We start from the raw sequence: 17,120 nt of genomic DNA, 5'->3' as shown, positions 1-17,120 counted from the left end.
CCATTTCCATGACACTTCACCACTAATTACGTACATCTTGATATAGATTGCACCTTTGTTTTCCCGTTCAAAAGGTTTTACACTGGAGCCCTTTATAACTTGCTATTCGGTGTGAGCCAAGACTCCATGTTGAAGACAGTATTTTGACGTATAATGGTCTACTTTTATAAATTGTGAATCGGAGGGAGAGTTGTTTCATTGTCACATACGACATCTATATATGGCTCAAAAACGAAACGAGATGGGATAAAAAGGGACACAAAAATCCACGCTACTTTTTTACTATATTTATAATGGGCTTAATATGAGTCAAAATAGAGTAAAACACTAAAATAGTGGGTCGCATTTGGGTATAAGCGTCACGCCGGATTGCCGATTTTTTGCAAGCGTGACAGGTGAAAGTCAAATGATTGTGAACTGAAAAACGGGAAATGAAGTCTAGCGGGACACGAATAATCACAAAAAAATAGAACTGCATAGTATAAGCGGGATACGGGAATCTGACAAAACAATAAGCGGAATAAGGGAATCTGCCAAAACAGTAAGCGGGATCCGGGATCAGAACCCCCCCAATGAGACCCCAGAATAAGATATTTTTGTATATTCATCCTATTGTTACAGTCATGCCTTCAATAACAAATGTATTCGATGCATGCATTTTTTAAAAATTTTTGATCCCTTTTTCAATTTTGTGGGGTCCACATTTATAGACAAATGTCCTTTAATATAGATATTTGGAATTCGTTGACATGCTGAATCTAACCGTGTATCTAGTTTGGGGATTGTTTGCCTAGTTGCTGAAATAGCCCACATACAGTTCCAAAGGGTCTATAATCAACAAAAATGAATTGAAGCATGCATTTCATGTACAATAACCCATATGTGTATGGTTTTACCTCTGCGGTAGTATCCATTCGCGGATCTAGAATTTTTCATTAGTAGGGGCCCACTGACTGCCTAAGAGGGCCCGCTGCTGTCACGATCCAGTGATTCCCTATATAAGTTAAAATCAAGGAGAAACGTAATCTGAAGAATACAATATGACATTTTGAGAATCGCTTTTGTTACAAGTTTGAAAAGCTATATATTTGATGAAGAATGAATGAGGAGTTTGTATTTCAATTTGAAAATACATGTATCATAAATCCTAAAGTCATCAACTTAGTTTTTTTTCATTTGTTGCAAGTGCATTTATCACATAATTCTACAATAAAAATTCCTCGCATCTTTGAAAATTCTACATTAATAATGACTGCACTAACAGTGATAATTCATCGCATCTATAGTTAAAATGGATCGCTTTCAATAATCGATATGCTATATTATGATGCTTTTATAACACTTTTTTGAATTTTAATGCTATGTTTGTATATTATAAAGACATATCACAATGAAAATATGTTAAAACGTAACTTAAAATCCTTTAACTTGATATTTTCAAAACGTAAACAAATACAGTTTTCCCATAATCCTTTATTCTACAATAGACATACCCGCATATAACAGTAAAAATGAACTAGCTGGATTCGCACTTTATATACACTGATATTTGCACAATTAAATGATTGTTTTATTGGCGCAAATGAATGTTGCAGTTTTTATGATTAAGTGATACAAACAAAAAAAAAAGAATTCGCGTAATTAACTTGTAGCGCAAATTAATTCTTTTTTAGCCGAACTGGATATCGGCCTTCAAAACATTGTGTATACACAAACAAAGCAATATTTATCTTTTACGCAGTCTAGCCGGAGAATAAAAGTTTTTGCAATTTGTGTAGGATTTTAATTTTAGAATACAACGAACAAGTAAGAAGATCGTTATGTTCGATGAAAGGGAAAAATTTGGTGCGTCGATAAAAATTTCATGGATGCACTTGATAATTGTAAAATGTCAAGTCTTTAAATAACATCCATTTGTAGAACTGATTATTTCGATCCTTCAAATATATGTAGAATAATAATAAAGAAATATATTATTAATAAAATTGAGAGAAGGAAATGGTGAATATGTCAAAGCGACAACCACCCGACCATAGAGCAAACAACAGCCGAAGGCAACCAATGGGTCTTCAATGTAGCGAGAATTCCCGCACCCGTAGGTGTCCTTCAGCTGGCCCCTAAAATATGCATAATAGTACAGTGATAATGGACGTCATACTAAACTCCGAATTATACACAAGAAACTAAAATTTAAAATCATACAAGACTAACAAAGGCCAGAGGCTCCTGACTTGGGACAGGCGCAAAATTGCGGCGGGGTTAAACATGTTTATGAGATCTCAACCCTCCCCCTATACCTCTAGCCAATGTAGAAAAGTAAAAGAATAACAATACGCACATTAAAATTCAGTTCAAGAGAAGTCCGAGTCTGATGTCAAAAGATGTAACAAAAGAAAATAAATAAAATGACAATAATACATAAATAACAACAGACTACTAGCAGTTAACTGACATGCCAGCTCCAGACCTCAATTAAACTGATTGAAAGATTATGTCTTCATCATATGAATATCAGGTACAATCCCTCCCGTTAGGGGTTTAGTATCATACTATCATAAAATATATGAGAAGAACATAACCCGTGTCATGCCAACAACTGTTATTTTAGAAGTAAATGTGTTTAGTTCCGATGCAAAGACCCTATCAGTGAATCAATGTTAAAGCCAAAATATGCAATCTTTAATGACCTGACAACAGTATCGTAACTATATCCCCTTTTAATAAGTCTATTTAAAGGTTTTGTTAGTTTCTGAGGAGAATACTGACATTTTTGTGCTTTATAAAGAATATTTCCATAAAATTTTGGATGTGAAATACCTGAACGTATAAGATGTCTGCATGTTGAGTTATATTTACGAATTATTTCCTTATACCGGTGATAAAATTTAGTAAATGTTTTGACCAGTTTGTGATATCGAAAACCCTGGTGTAATAATTTTTCAGTAATACATAAATTTCTCTCGCTAAAATCTAATACATTGTTACATACACGAGCGAATCGTACAAGTTGAGATATATAAACACCATAAGATGGTGACAAGGGAACGTCACCATCTAAAAATGGATAATTAACAATAGGAAATGAAAAATCATCTCTTTTATCATAAATTTTTGTATTAAGCTTCCCGTTTATGATATAGATATCAAGATCGAGGAAAGGGCAGTGGTCATTGTTATCATTAGCTTTATTTAAAGTAAGTTCTACAGGATAAATTTTTTTAGTATACATACTGAAGTCGTCATTATTTAGAGCCAATATATCATCCAAATATCTAAAAGTATTGTTAAATTTTTGTATCAAATGTTGTTTTGATGGGTCTTTGCTAATTTTAGTCATAAATTGTAACTCATAACAATACAAAAACAGGTCCGCAATAAGTGGTGCACAGTTAGTCCCCATTGGAATTCCAATAACTTGACGATATACGGAATCTCCAAAGCGAACAAAAATGTTATCAAGTAAAAATTCAAGTGCATAAATAGTATCAAAGCATGTCCAATTGACATAGTTCTTTTGTTTATTGCTACTAAAAAATGATCTAAAAGAGTTTGAACATATGTACTCGCATTCCGACTTTTTAAATGCCCAGTTAATTATGGATGTGAATTTTTTCTTAATAAGAATATGAGGCAAAGTGGTATATAGGGTAGAAAAATCAAAACTTTGAACAGATTCAAAATCACCAATATATGCATGCAATTTATCAAGTACTTCCAACGAGTTTTTGACACTCCAAAAGTAATTAATTCCACTATTTTCAAAGGCCTTATTTGAACAATTTATTATCAGGTTTTTTATTGTACCAAGTGTACTAGTAAGTAAAACAGACAATTTAGTAGTTGAACAATGGCTGGAAGATGAAATAAATCTATATTTGTAAGGTTTTTTGTGCAGCTTCGGAAGCCAGTACATAGTTGGGACTTTCATTGTGTTTGGTTCTGCTTGTAAAGAAGTAGCTAAAAGTTTATGTTTGTTACAGATGTCGTTTTCTGAAAATGAAGTCAGTTGGAATGTTGGTGAATTCGTGATTTCCTTTTGCAGAACCTCTATATAAAATTTACGTCAAACAATAATGATATTATTAGCAGCTTTATCAGCCGGGACAAAAACAAATTCCTTGGCTAGTTCTGTCTCTTTCATATAAATACTGTAGATTTGTATTTGATCATCGATTGCAAACATAATGTTCAGTGAGAAATATTTCATGTATTCGTACAGAGAACAAATCAACTTCTTTCAGAATACAATTGATTGGTTATTGAAGTAAATGATTTGCGACAGAATAAGTGAAACTTGGCCAGCAGCTTACCTCTAAAATAAAGAAATATAAAAAAAGATAGAGTTAATTCTGTATTTTACTCATACTGCACTTAAGCACTTTTTACAGTCAATACCGAAAATATGAAATACATCGATTTAAATTATGTACACAATGAATAATTTCTGTGTAGTTTTCCGTGTCTACATTTACATACGAGTACAATATAGTAAACTGTATAATTTGTGTATGTATTTGATCCTATGAGCTGTATATTAATTTTCTTACGGAATAAAGAATTATTATAGTAAAACAGAAAAAAGAGAAACGGTAAATATACAGGAATACATAAAGTTTTGTAAATAGTTGCAAAGGACCACACGTAACTTACATGCCACGAGTTTTCATAGAACTTGGCAATTTTTGAAACGCATGTTTATATGCGATAAAGATCTAGTGCATTTGAGCAAATTAAAATCATGTTATATAATTATCTATCTATTTTATTTTCAACAAATTCACAAGTTTTGCATTTTTAAACCGCGTGTGCATATATGTTTTAATGTTTTTATTTTAATTCCTTATATATGAACATGTCACGTGTATTATTCGGGCGCCCTATTATTCATTCGCTTGTTTAAATTGTGAAACATGTGACTTTACTAAGACTGTACGCATTTAAAGTTTGAAACAAAAAACTGCAATTGGCGCAAATTGATTCTGCCCAAACGATAGATACATCGAGGTCGTTTCGCTTAAGTGATTTACCTGTAAAAAGTCCGGGTCTCATCCATGTTTAAAACGAATTAATGCATGTTTGAAATAGCTTAACAGGGGCGTGGCCTATTAGTTTGACGCAACTAACCACTAAATTGATTTCAATTGATCGACTGCAGAGAAATCTATTTGACTGGCGTTAAAATGAATTGATATGAATTGAAATGAATTAAATATAATTTTTAATTTTTGTCAATCTTTATCAAATAACGATCAATCTCATTTAAATAGCGTTAACACGTTTTTGTCCGATCAAGTTAAATTCGGGTTACTAGTGATGGTTTGATTGGATCTTAACCCAACCACTATATATCACAACCAGACAACATGGTTTGATTGGATCTTAACCCAACCACTATATATCACAACTAGACAACATGGTTTGATTGGATCTTAACCCAACCACTATATATCACAACCAGACAACATGGTTTGATTGGATCTTAACCCAACCACTATATATCACAACTAGACAACATGATTTGATTGGATCTTAACCCAACCACTATATATCACAACTAGACAACATGGTTTGATTGGATCTTAACCCAACCACTATATATCACAACCAGACAACATGGTTTGATTGGATCTTAACCCAACCACTATATATCACAACCAGACAACATGATTTGATTGGATCTTAACCCAACCACTATATATCACAACCAGACAACATGGTTTAACTTGATTGGATCTTAACCCAACCACTATATATCACAACCAGACAACATGGTTTGATTGGATCTTAACCCAACCACTATATATCACAACCAGACAACATGGTTTGATTGGATCTTAACCCAACCACTATATATCACAACCAGACAACATGATTTGATTGGATCTTAACCCAACCACTATATATCACAACCAGACAACATGGTTTGATTGGATTTTAGTCCAACCACTATATATCACAACCAGACAACATGGTTTGATTCGATCTTAACCCAACCACTATATATCACAACCAGACAACATGGTTTAACTTGATTGGATCTTAACCCAACCACTATATATCACAACCAGACAACATGGTTTGATTGGATCTTAACCCAACCACTATATATCACAACTAGACAACATGGTTTGATTGGATCTTAACCCACCCACTATATATCACAACCAGACAACATGGTTTGATTGGATCTTAACCCAATCACTATATATCACAACCAGACAACATGATTTGTTTGGAACTTAACCCAACCACTATATATCACAACCTGACAACATGGTTTAATTGGATCTTAACCCAACCACTATATATCACAACCAGACAACATGATTTGTTTGGAACTTAACCCAACCACTATATATCACAACCAGACAACATGATTTGATTGGATCTTAACCCAACCACTATATCTCACAACCAGACAACATGATTTGATTGGATCTTAACCCAACCACTATATCTCACAACCAGACAACATGATTTGATTGGATCTTAACCCAACCACTATATATCACAACCAGACAACATGGTTTGATTGGATCTTAACCCAACCACTATATATCACAACCAGACAACATGGTTTGATTGGATCTTAACCCAACCACTATATATCACAACCAGACAACATGATTTGATTGGATCTTAACCCAACCACTATATATCACAACCAGACAACATGGTTTGATTGGATCTTAACCCAACCACTATATATCACAACCAGACAACATGGTTTGATTGGATCTTAACCCAACCACTATATATCACAACCAGACAACATGGTTTGATTGGATCTTAACCCAACCACTATATATCACAACCAGACAACATGATTTGATTGGATCTTAACCCAACCACTATATATCACAACCAGACAACATGGTTTGATTGGATCTTAACCCAACCACTATAGATCACAACCAGACAACATGGTTTGATTGGATCTTAACCCAACCACTATAGATCACAACCAGACAACATGGTTTGATTGGATCTTAACCCACCCACTATAGATCACAACCAGACAACATGGTTTGATTGGATCTTAACCCACCCACTATAGATCACAACCAGACAACATGGTTTGATTGGATCTTAACCCAACCACTATAGATCACAACCAGACAACATGGTTTGATTGGATCTTAACCCAACCACTATATATCACAACCAGACAACATGGTTTGATTGGATCTTAACCCAACCACTCTATATCACAACCAGACAACATGGTTTGATTGGATCTTAACCCAACCACTCTATATCACAACCAGACAACATGGTTTGATTGGATCTTAACCCAACCACTCTATATCACAACCAGACAACATGGTTTGATTGGATCTTAACCCAACCACTATATATCACAACCAGACAACATGGTTTGATTGGATCTTAACCCAACCACTATATATCACAACCAGACAACATGGTTTGATTGGATCTTAACCCAACCACTATATATCACAACCAGACAACATGGTTTGATTGGATCTTAACCCAACCACTATATATCACAACCAGACAACATGGTTTGATTGGATCTTAACCCAACCACTATATATCACAACCAGACAACATGATTTGATTGGATCTTATCCCAACCACTATATATCACAACCAGACAACATGATTTGATTGGATCTTAACCCAACCACTATATATCACAACCAGACAACATGGTTTGATTGGATCTTAACCCAACCACTATATATCACAACCAGACAACATGGTTTGATTGGATCTTAACCCAACCACTATATATCACAACCAGACAACATGGTTTGATTGGATCTTAACCCAACCACTATATATCACAACCAGACAACATGGTTTGATTGGATCTTAACCCAACCACTATATATCACAACCAGACAACATGGTTTGATTGGATCTTAACCCAACCACTCTATATCACAACCAGACAACATGGTTTGATTGGATCTTAACCCAACCACTCTATATCACAACCAGACAACATGGTTTGATTGGATCTTAACCCAACCACTCTATATCACAACCAGACAACATGGTTTGATTGGATCTTAACCCAACCACTCTATATCACAACCAGACAACATGGTTTGATTGGATCTTAACCCAACCACTCTATATCACAACCAGACAACATGGTTTGATTGGATCTTAACCCAACCACTCTGTATCACAACCAGACAACATGATTTGATTGGATCTTAACCCAACCACTCTATATCACAACCAGACAACATGGTTTGATTGGATCTTAACCCAACCACTCTATATCACAACCAGACAACATGGTTTGATTGGATCTTAACCCAACCACTCTATATCACAACCAGACAACATGGTTTGATTGGATCTTAACCCAACCACTCTATATCACAACCAGACAACATGGTTTGATTGGATCTTAACCCAACCACTCTATATCACAACCAGACAACATGGTTTGATTGGATCTTAACCCAACCACTATATATCACAACCAGACAACATGGTTTGATTGGATCTTAACCCAACCACTATATATCACAACCAGACAACATGATTTGTTTGGAACTTAACCCAACCACTATATATCACAACCAGACAACATGGTTTGATTGGATCTTAACCCAACCACTATATATCACAACCAGACAACATGGTTTGATTGGATCTTAACCCAACCACTATATATCACAACCAGACAACATGGTTTGATTGGATCTTAACCCAACCACTATATATCACAACCAGACAACATGATTTGATTGGATCTTAACCATACCACTATATATCACAACCAGACAACATGGTTTGATTGGATCTTAACCCAACCACTATATATCACAACCAGACAACATGGTTTGATTGGATCTTAACCCAACCACTATATATCACAACCAGACAACATGATTTGATTGGATCTTAACCCAACCACTATATATCACAACCAGACAACATGATTTGATTGGAACTTAACCCAACCACTATATATCACAACCAGACAACATGGTTTGATTGGATCTTAACCCAACCACTATATATCACAACCAAACAACATGATTTGATTGGATCTTAACCCAACCACTATATATCACAACCAGACAACATTGTTTGATTGGAACTTAACCCAACCACTATATATCACAACCAGACAACATGATTTGATTGGATCTTAACCCAACCACTATATATCACAACCAGACAACATGGTTTGATTGGATCTTAACCCAACCACTATATATCACAACCAGACAACATGGTTTGATTGGATCTTAACCCAACCACTATATATCACAACCAAACAACATGATTTGATTGGATCTTAACCCAACCACTATATATCACAACCAGACAACATTGTTTGATTGGAACTTAACCCAACCACTATATATCACAACCAGACAACATGGTTTGATTGGATCTTAACCCAACCACTCTATATCACAACCAGACAACATGGTTTGATTGGATCTTAACCCAACCACTATATATCACAACCAGACAACATGATTTGATTGGATCTTAACCCAACCACTATATATCACAACCAGACAACATGATTTGATTGGAACTTAACCCAACCACTATATATCACAACCAGACAACATGGTTTGATTGGATCTTAACCCAACCACTATATATCACAACCAAACAACATGATTTGATTGGATCTTAACCCAACCACTATATATCACAACCAGACAACATGGTTTGATTGGATCTTAACCCAACCACTATATATCACAACCAGACAACATGGTTTGATTGGATCTTAACCCAACCACTATATATCACAACCAAACAACATGATTTGATTGGATCTTAACCCAACCACTATATATCACAACCAGACAACATGGTTTGATTGGATCTTAACCCAATCACTATATATCACAACCAGACAACATGGTTTGATTGGATCTTAACCCAACCACTATATATCACAACCAGACAACATGATTTGATTGGATCTTAACCCAACCACTATATATCACAACCAGACAACATGGTTTGATTGGATCTTAACCCAATCACTATATATCACAACCAGACAACATTGTTTGATTGGAACTTAACCCAACCACTATATATCACAACCAGACAACATGGTTTGATTGGATCTTAACCCAACCACTATATATCACAACCAAACAACATGATTTGATTGGATCTTAACCCAACCACTATATATCACAACCAGACAACATTGTTTGATTGGAACTTAACCCAACCACTATATATCACAACCAGACAACATGGTTTGATTGGATCTTAACCCAACCACTATATATCACAACCAGACAACATGGTTTAACATACTAACCCAACCACTATATATCACAACCAGACAACATGGTTTGATTGGATCTTAACCCAACCACTATATATCACAACCAGACAACATGATTTGATTGGATCTTAACCCAACCACTATATATCACAACCAGACAACATGGTTTGATTGGATCTTAACCCAACCACTATATATCACAACCAGACAACATGGTTTGATTGGATCTTAACCCAACCACTATATATCACAACCAGACAACATGGTTTGATTGGATCTTAACCCAACCACTATATATCACAACCAGACAACATGGTTTGATTGGAACTTAACCCAACCACTATATATCACAACCAGACAACATGATTTGATTGGATCTTAACCCAACCACTATATATCACAACCAGACAACATGGTTTGATTGGATCTTAACCCAACCACTATATATCACAACCAGACAACATGGTTTGATTGGATCTTAACCCAACCACTATATATCACAACCAGACAACATGATTTGATTGGAACTTAACCCAACCACTATATATCACAACCAGACAACATGGTTTGATTGGATCTTAACCATACCACTATATATCACAACCAGACAACATGATTTGATTGGATCTTAACCCAACCACTATATATCACAACTAGACAACATGATTTGATTGGATCTTAACCCAACCACTATATATCACAACCAGACAACATGGTTTGATTGGATCTTAACCCAATCACTATATATCACAACCAGACAACATGGTTTGATTGGATCTTAACCCAACCACTATATATCACAACCAGACAACATGATTTAACATATACTAACCCAACCACTATATATCACAACCAGACAACATGGTTTGATTGGATCATAACCCAACCACTATATATCACAACCAGACAACATGATTTGATTGGATCTTAACCCAACCACTATATATCACAACCAGACAACATGGTTTGATTGGATCTTAACCCAATCACTATATATCACAGCCAGACAACATGGTTTTACTTGATTGGATCTTAATCCAACCACTATATATCACAACCAGACAACATGGTTTGATTGGATCTTAGCCAACCACTATATATCACAACCAGACAATATGGCTTAACATACTAACCCAACCACTATATATCACAACCAGACAACATGATTTAACATACTAACCCAACCACTATGTATCACAACCAGACAACATGATTTGATTGGATCTTAACCCAACCACTATATATATCACAACCAGACAACACGATTTAATTGGATGTTAATGCAACCACTATATATCACAACCAGACAACATGGTTTAACTTGATTGGATCTTAACCCAACCACTATATATCACAACCAGACAACATGGTTTAACTTGATTGGATCTTAACCCAACCACTATATATCACAACCAGACAACATGGTTTAACTTGATTGGATCTTAACCCAACCACTATATATCACAACCAGACAACATGGTTTGATTGGATCTTAACCCAACCACTATATATCACAACCAGACAACATGGTTTGATTGGATCTTAACCCAACCACTATATATCACAACCAGACAACATGGTTTGATTGGATCTTAACCCAACCACTATATATCACAACCAGACAACATGGTTTGATTGGATCTTAACCCAACCACTATATATCACAACCAGACAACATGATTTGATTGGATCTTAACCCAACCACTATATATCACAACCAGACAACATGGTTTGATTGGATCTTAACCCAATCACTATATATCACAACCAGACAACATGGTTTGATTGGATCTTAACCCAACCACTATATATCACAACCAGACAACATGGTTTGATTGGATCTTAACCCAATCACTATATATCACAACCAGACAACATGATTTGATTGGATCTTAACCCAACCACTATATATCACAACCAGACAACATGGTTTGATTGGATCTTAACCCAACCACTATATATATCACAACCAGACAACACGATTTAATTGGATGTTAATGCAACCACTATATATCACAACCAGACAACATGGTTTAACTTGATTGGATCTTAACCCAACCACTATATATCACAACCAGACAACATGATTTGATTGGATCTTAACCCAACCACTATATATCACAACCAGACAACATGGTTTGATTGGATCTTAACCCAATCACTATATATCACAACCAGACAACATGGTTTGATTGGATCTTAACCCAACCACTATATATCACAACCAGACAACATGGTTTGATTGGATCTTAACCCAATCACTATATATCACAACCAGACAACATGATTTGATTGGATCTTAACCCAACCACTATATATCACAACCAGACAACATGATTTGATTGGATCTTAACCCAACCACTATATATCACAACCAGACAACATGGTTTGATTGGATCTTAACCCAACCACTATATATCACAACCAGACAACATGGTTTGATTGGATCTTAACCCAACCACTATATATCACAACCAGACAACATGGTTTGATTGGATCTTAACCCAACCACTATATATCACAACCAGACAACATGGTTTGATTGGATCTTAACCCAACCACTATATATCACAACCAGACAACATGATTTGATTGGATCTTAACCCAACCACTATATATCACAACCAGACAACATGGTTTGATTGGATCTTAACCCAACCACTATATATCACAACCAGACAACATGGTTTAACATACTAACCCAACCACTATATATCACAACCAGACAACATGATTTGATTGGATCTTAACCCAACCACTATATATCACAACCAGACAACATGGTTTACTTGGATCTTAACCCAACCACTATATATCACAACCAGACAACATGATTTGATTGGATCTTAACCCAACCACTATATATCACAACCAGACAACATGGTTTAACTTGATTGAATCTTAACCCAACCACTATATATCACAACCAGACAACATGGTTTAACATACCCAAACAGTTGATATTTAGTAACACAGTTCTAGATAAAACAGAATGAACCATTAACAAGATTTTTTTTCTTCATAAATGTATGATTTTAATTGTAAATGGTAACCTTGCAAAAATATGGATTTTTATTTTTAATTTTTTTCAAATATGTAATTCTTGCTTAAGAAAGACCTTAGTACCAAGATTGTGGAATAAATATAGGTCAAAGTGACAAAATTTTTGAATGATCATTTTTTTCTAACCAAAATGTGTGCAGTGACAAAATATGGTGAACCTGTATTACTAGAGAACAGATTTAAATACGATAAAATTAACAAGTTATCAAAGAAACAGCACTGGTATGGTTCTTTACCCTTTTTCAAAGTTGCTTGACCTTTAAAAATTAGTTAAAAATTAATGCAAACAGAAAGCATTACCATTTATCTAAAATTATAAAAAGAAAAAAGAAGACTATTAGGAGGAAGTTTACTTACTTGCTATCAAAAGATATTTGTAATTTGGAAGCTCCTGGGATTTGTATGGCTTCCTTCAAATCCTTGACACAATCTTTATTCTGTTTATAGTCATCTGTGTTTAACTGTTTGATTAAGGATGACATTGTGATCTCCTCCATGAACTGGGCAGCCGTACATGCAATAGGGATCAGGCTCTCTTTGTCACTGTACTTAATCACTTTCTGTACAACCTGTTAATCAACAGTTCAATATGCTTCAACTTTACCAACAAGAGAAATATAAAGCACATATTACGTAAATTTTACCGACACCATCACAAATTGGTTGACTGTTACGAAATAACGGTTTCACAGATGAAATCGAATATATTACTTATGTCGTAACTACAATCACCTTCCCTTTTCATGAATATGACCTATCGAATTCATGAATATGACCTATCGAATTAGACTATTTTCCCAGTTTATAATACCATATAGCAACACCACGGGTGCCACATGATCTGCTTACCCTTCCAGAGTACCTGAGATCACCCCCAATTTTGGTGGGGTTCATATTGCTTAGTTGTCAGTTTTTTATGTTTTGTATTGTGTTCTATTATTTGTCTTTTTTTTTTTAGCCATGGCGTTGTCAGTTTATTTTTGATATATGAGTTTGACTGACACTCTGGTATCTTTCGTCCCTCTTGTATGTCTGTGTATACTTCTGACACAAGACTCTCTTTCCAAGTTTACTTAAACATTTCTGTGCAACCTATATAAACAGGCTTTAAAATGTATTGTACATTATTATTACACTTATAGAAACAATTTGCATGATTTCAGATACTGATTTTTAATGGTACTTCAAAAGAGTACTAAGGAATCATTTATTTTCGTGGATATTTATTTTCGTGGATAGAGAAAAACTTGTTATTTTTTAATATATTTAATTTCATGGTTTTTCCAAGGTCTGCATAAAAACCTATAGAAAATTTACAATCCACATCCACAAAAATTGGTATTCAACGAATAATGATAAATCAACTAAACTGTGGATTCATAATTATTTTCCTTGGATACTAATCTTTCGTGGATTTCTTGGGTACAAGTGAACCACAAATTTAAATGTTCAACTTATAACAAATTTTCTACAGAAATGTATGCAGAGACTTTGCCAAAACTAAGAATTTAAATATGCAAGAATATGTAAGTTTTCCTAAATCCAGGAAAATTAATACCCACGAAAATAAATGAGTAGAGTTTTAGAACTAAACCTACAGTCTGGAATACATCTTTAGTTTCTGATCTGTTGAGTAAGTCCAGGATACATGGGATATCATGGACTTGTTTACATCCCAATAATTCTGCTGTAATGGCAGGAGCAGATTCTGGCCAGTGTGCCAAGAGCTTTCTCAGAACTTGTCTAGCATACAACACAGCCATTGCCATGTTGACTTTGTACAGGTATTCTCTAGAGCTAGATTTTCCTTGTTTTTCCAATTCCTTTTTGAGAAGTTCAGCGCTCCTGCTACGTTTTTGTTTCTGTATGTCATCTTCCACATCATTATCTGGTGTGTTCATAAGTTTGGTGTCTTCAGAACTTGCTTCTTCTTTTGCCTTCTCTGGGATTCTACAACAGGTAAAATTACAATGTTGATAAAACTTTTATACATTATCTATGCTAACACAGTATTTACTTAGACAATTGTGACCTCCTTGTCAGAACAGAAGGAACTTTAGAAAAAGATTTTAAAATTTAAATATTTATTTTATCAAAATTTGGTTAAATATTCTTACCATGAAAATACATTTATATTATATAAAACATTGTAGAATATGTTGTCTATGTTCTCATCTCAAAAATTAAGATAAATTCATATCAAATCTTCTTTACATTTCAAAATTACAATTTTCAACACTTTTTTGTATGCAACTGGATGTGATGTACTATGATTTGGGTGTATGACACCTTGACAATATTTTCTTTTAGAAATGTATGGTATTAAAAAGTATAGTCAAATAATAGGGTAATTTGACAATCTTTTGTTAATACTTTGCTTAAGAATTATTACTAGTAGTTTGGATACAAAATATTATTCATAAATTAAACTTTTTTTGAGAGCAGCAAATAAGCTAAAGAAGGATAAAAAAAAAACCAAGTGAAACTGTGAGCTACTGCTCACTGATGATACCCCCGCCGCAAGTGGATAATTTTAATAGTGTAAAATATGCGCAAGTGTTCGGTAAACAGGAAGTTGTTGAGTGATGAATCTGAAAACGCATCACACGGTATAGCTGACTAATTTAAACCCTGAAACCAAATTTCAGAAATCCTTGTATTGTTAAGTTCCTGAAAAAAATGTTACAAAAATTTTCAACTATGCTATCATGTGTAAAATCATACAAGTGTTCGGTAAACAGGAAGTTGTCGAGTGATGAATCTGAAAACGCATCACACAGTATAGCTGACTTATATCAAGTCTGAATCCAAATATCAGAAATCCTGGTAGTGCAGTTCATGAGAAAAATGTGAGGAAAAATTTTCAACTTGGCTATCAGGTGTAAAAATGATACAAGTGTTCGGTAAACAGGAAGTTGTAGAGTGATGAATCTGAAAACGCATCACACAGTATAGCTGACTTATATCTAGCCTGAAACCAAATTTCAGAAATCCTGGTAGTGTAGTTCCTGAGAAAAATGTGACGAAAAATATTCATGGGACGGACGGACTGACGGACTGACGGAAGGACAGACAGAGGTAAAACAGTATAACCCCTTTTTTTTCAAAGCGGGGGTATAAAAACAGTCTTCTAACATAGTATTCAAAAATCATTTAATGTGCATGGAGATATATTGCCTTTGTGATTTTGTGTTCAGAGACATTTTCTGAATTGTTTGCCCTGAGAGGCAGCCAAATCAGAAAATTGTCCCAGAGTGTAACAGTAACAGAGTCTCAAAATGATGATGGACATGAAACTTAATGTTGATTTTTTATATATCACTCAATTGGTCTTTTTCAAGAAGTAATAATTTTCTAATTTCTTGATAACTTTATTCTCAGAGCAAATTTTATAAATTGTCTATAATTGATAAGTATATATGAGCTGCGTCGGATAGAAATCGACCTTATGCAAACGAAAATCAATACCTCTGTTAACCTATTTTGGGTTAAAATAATTTCTACGGAAAGTCTGTGATTGTTCCAAAAGTAGATTTTCATAAGAAGACAACCCTTTTACATTGTTTTAAACGGACCAAAATGCAGCTTTTATATCTTAGTTATTCCAAAATCGATCAAAGTCTTAGATATGTATATGTGTGCATGCACTTGCATATGGTCGATTTCTATCCGACGCAGCTCATATGTAATACCTATTCCTATTGAGACGTAACTGGTCAATAACTGTAATAAACATACGTACACTAATAATGATTGAGTGTATGGCATTTAAATGAAGAAATTTAGGGCCATATTTAAT

General features: G+C 34.5%; 1 protein-coding gene across 1 annotated transcript in view; it reads right to left on the bottom strand.

The window, feature by feature from the left end:
* LOC139489310 (zinc finger ZZ-type and EF-hand domain-containing protein 1-like) overlaps positions 1-17,120 on the bottom strand; it is a 118,287-nt gene that overhangs the window by 29,533 nt on the left and 71,634 nt on the right. The window contains exons 67-68 of the mRNA XM_071275593.1: positions 14,920-15,271; positions 13,679-13,890 (exon numbers count right to left, since the gene is read on the bottom strand). Coding sequence (XP_071131694.1) covers positions 13,679-13,890; positions 14,920-15,271 — 564 coding nt within the window. The remainder of the gene's footprint in view (positions 1-13,678; positions 13,891-14,919; positions 15,272-17,120) is intronic.

Source organism: Mytilus edulis, chromosome 9, assembly GCF_963676685.1.
Source record: "Mytilus edulis chromosome 9, xbMytEdul2.2, whole genome shotgun sequence".
NCBI classification, from domain to species: Eukaryota; Metazoa; Mollusca; class Bivalvia; order Mytilida; family Mytilidae; genus Mytilus; species Mytilus edulis.
This window is presented reverse-complemented; position numbering and strand designations above follow the sequence as displayed.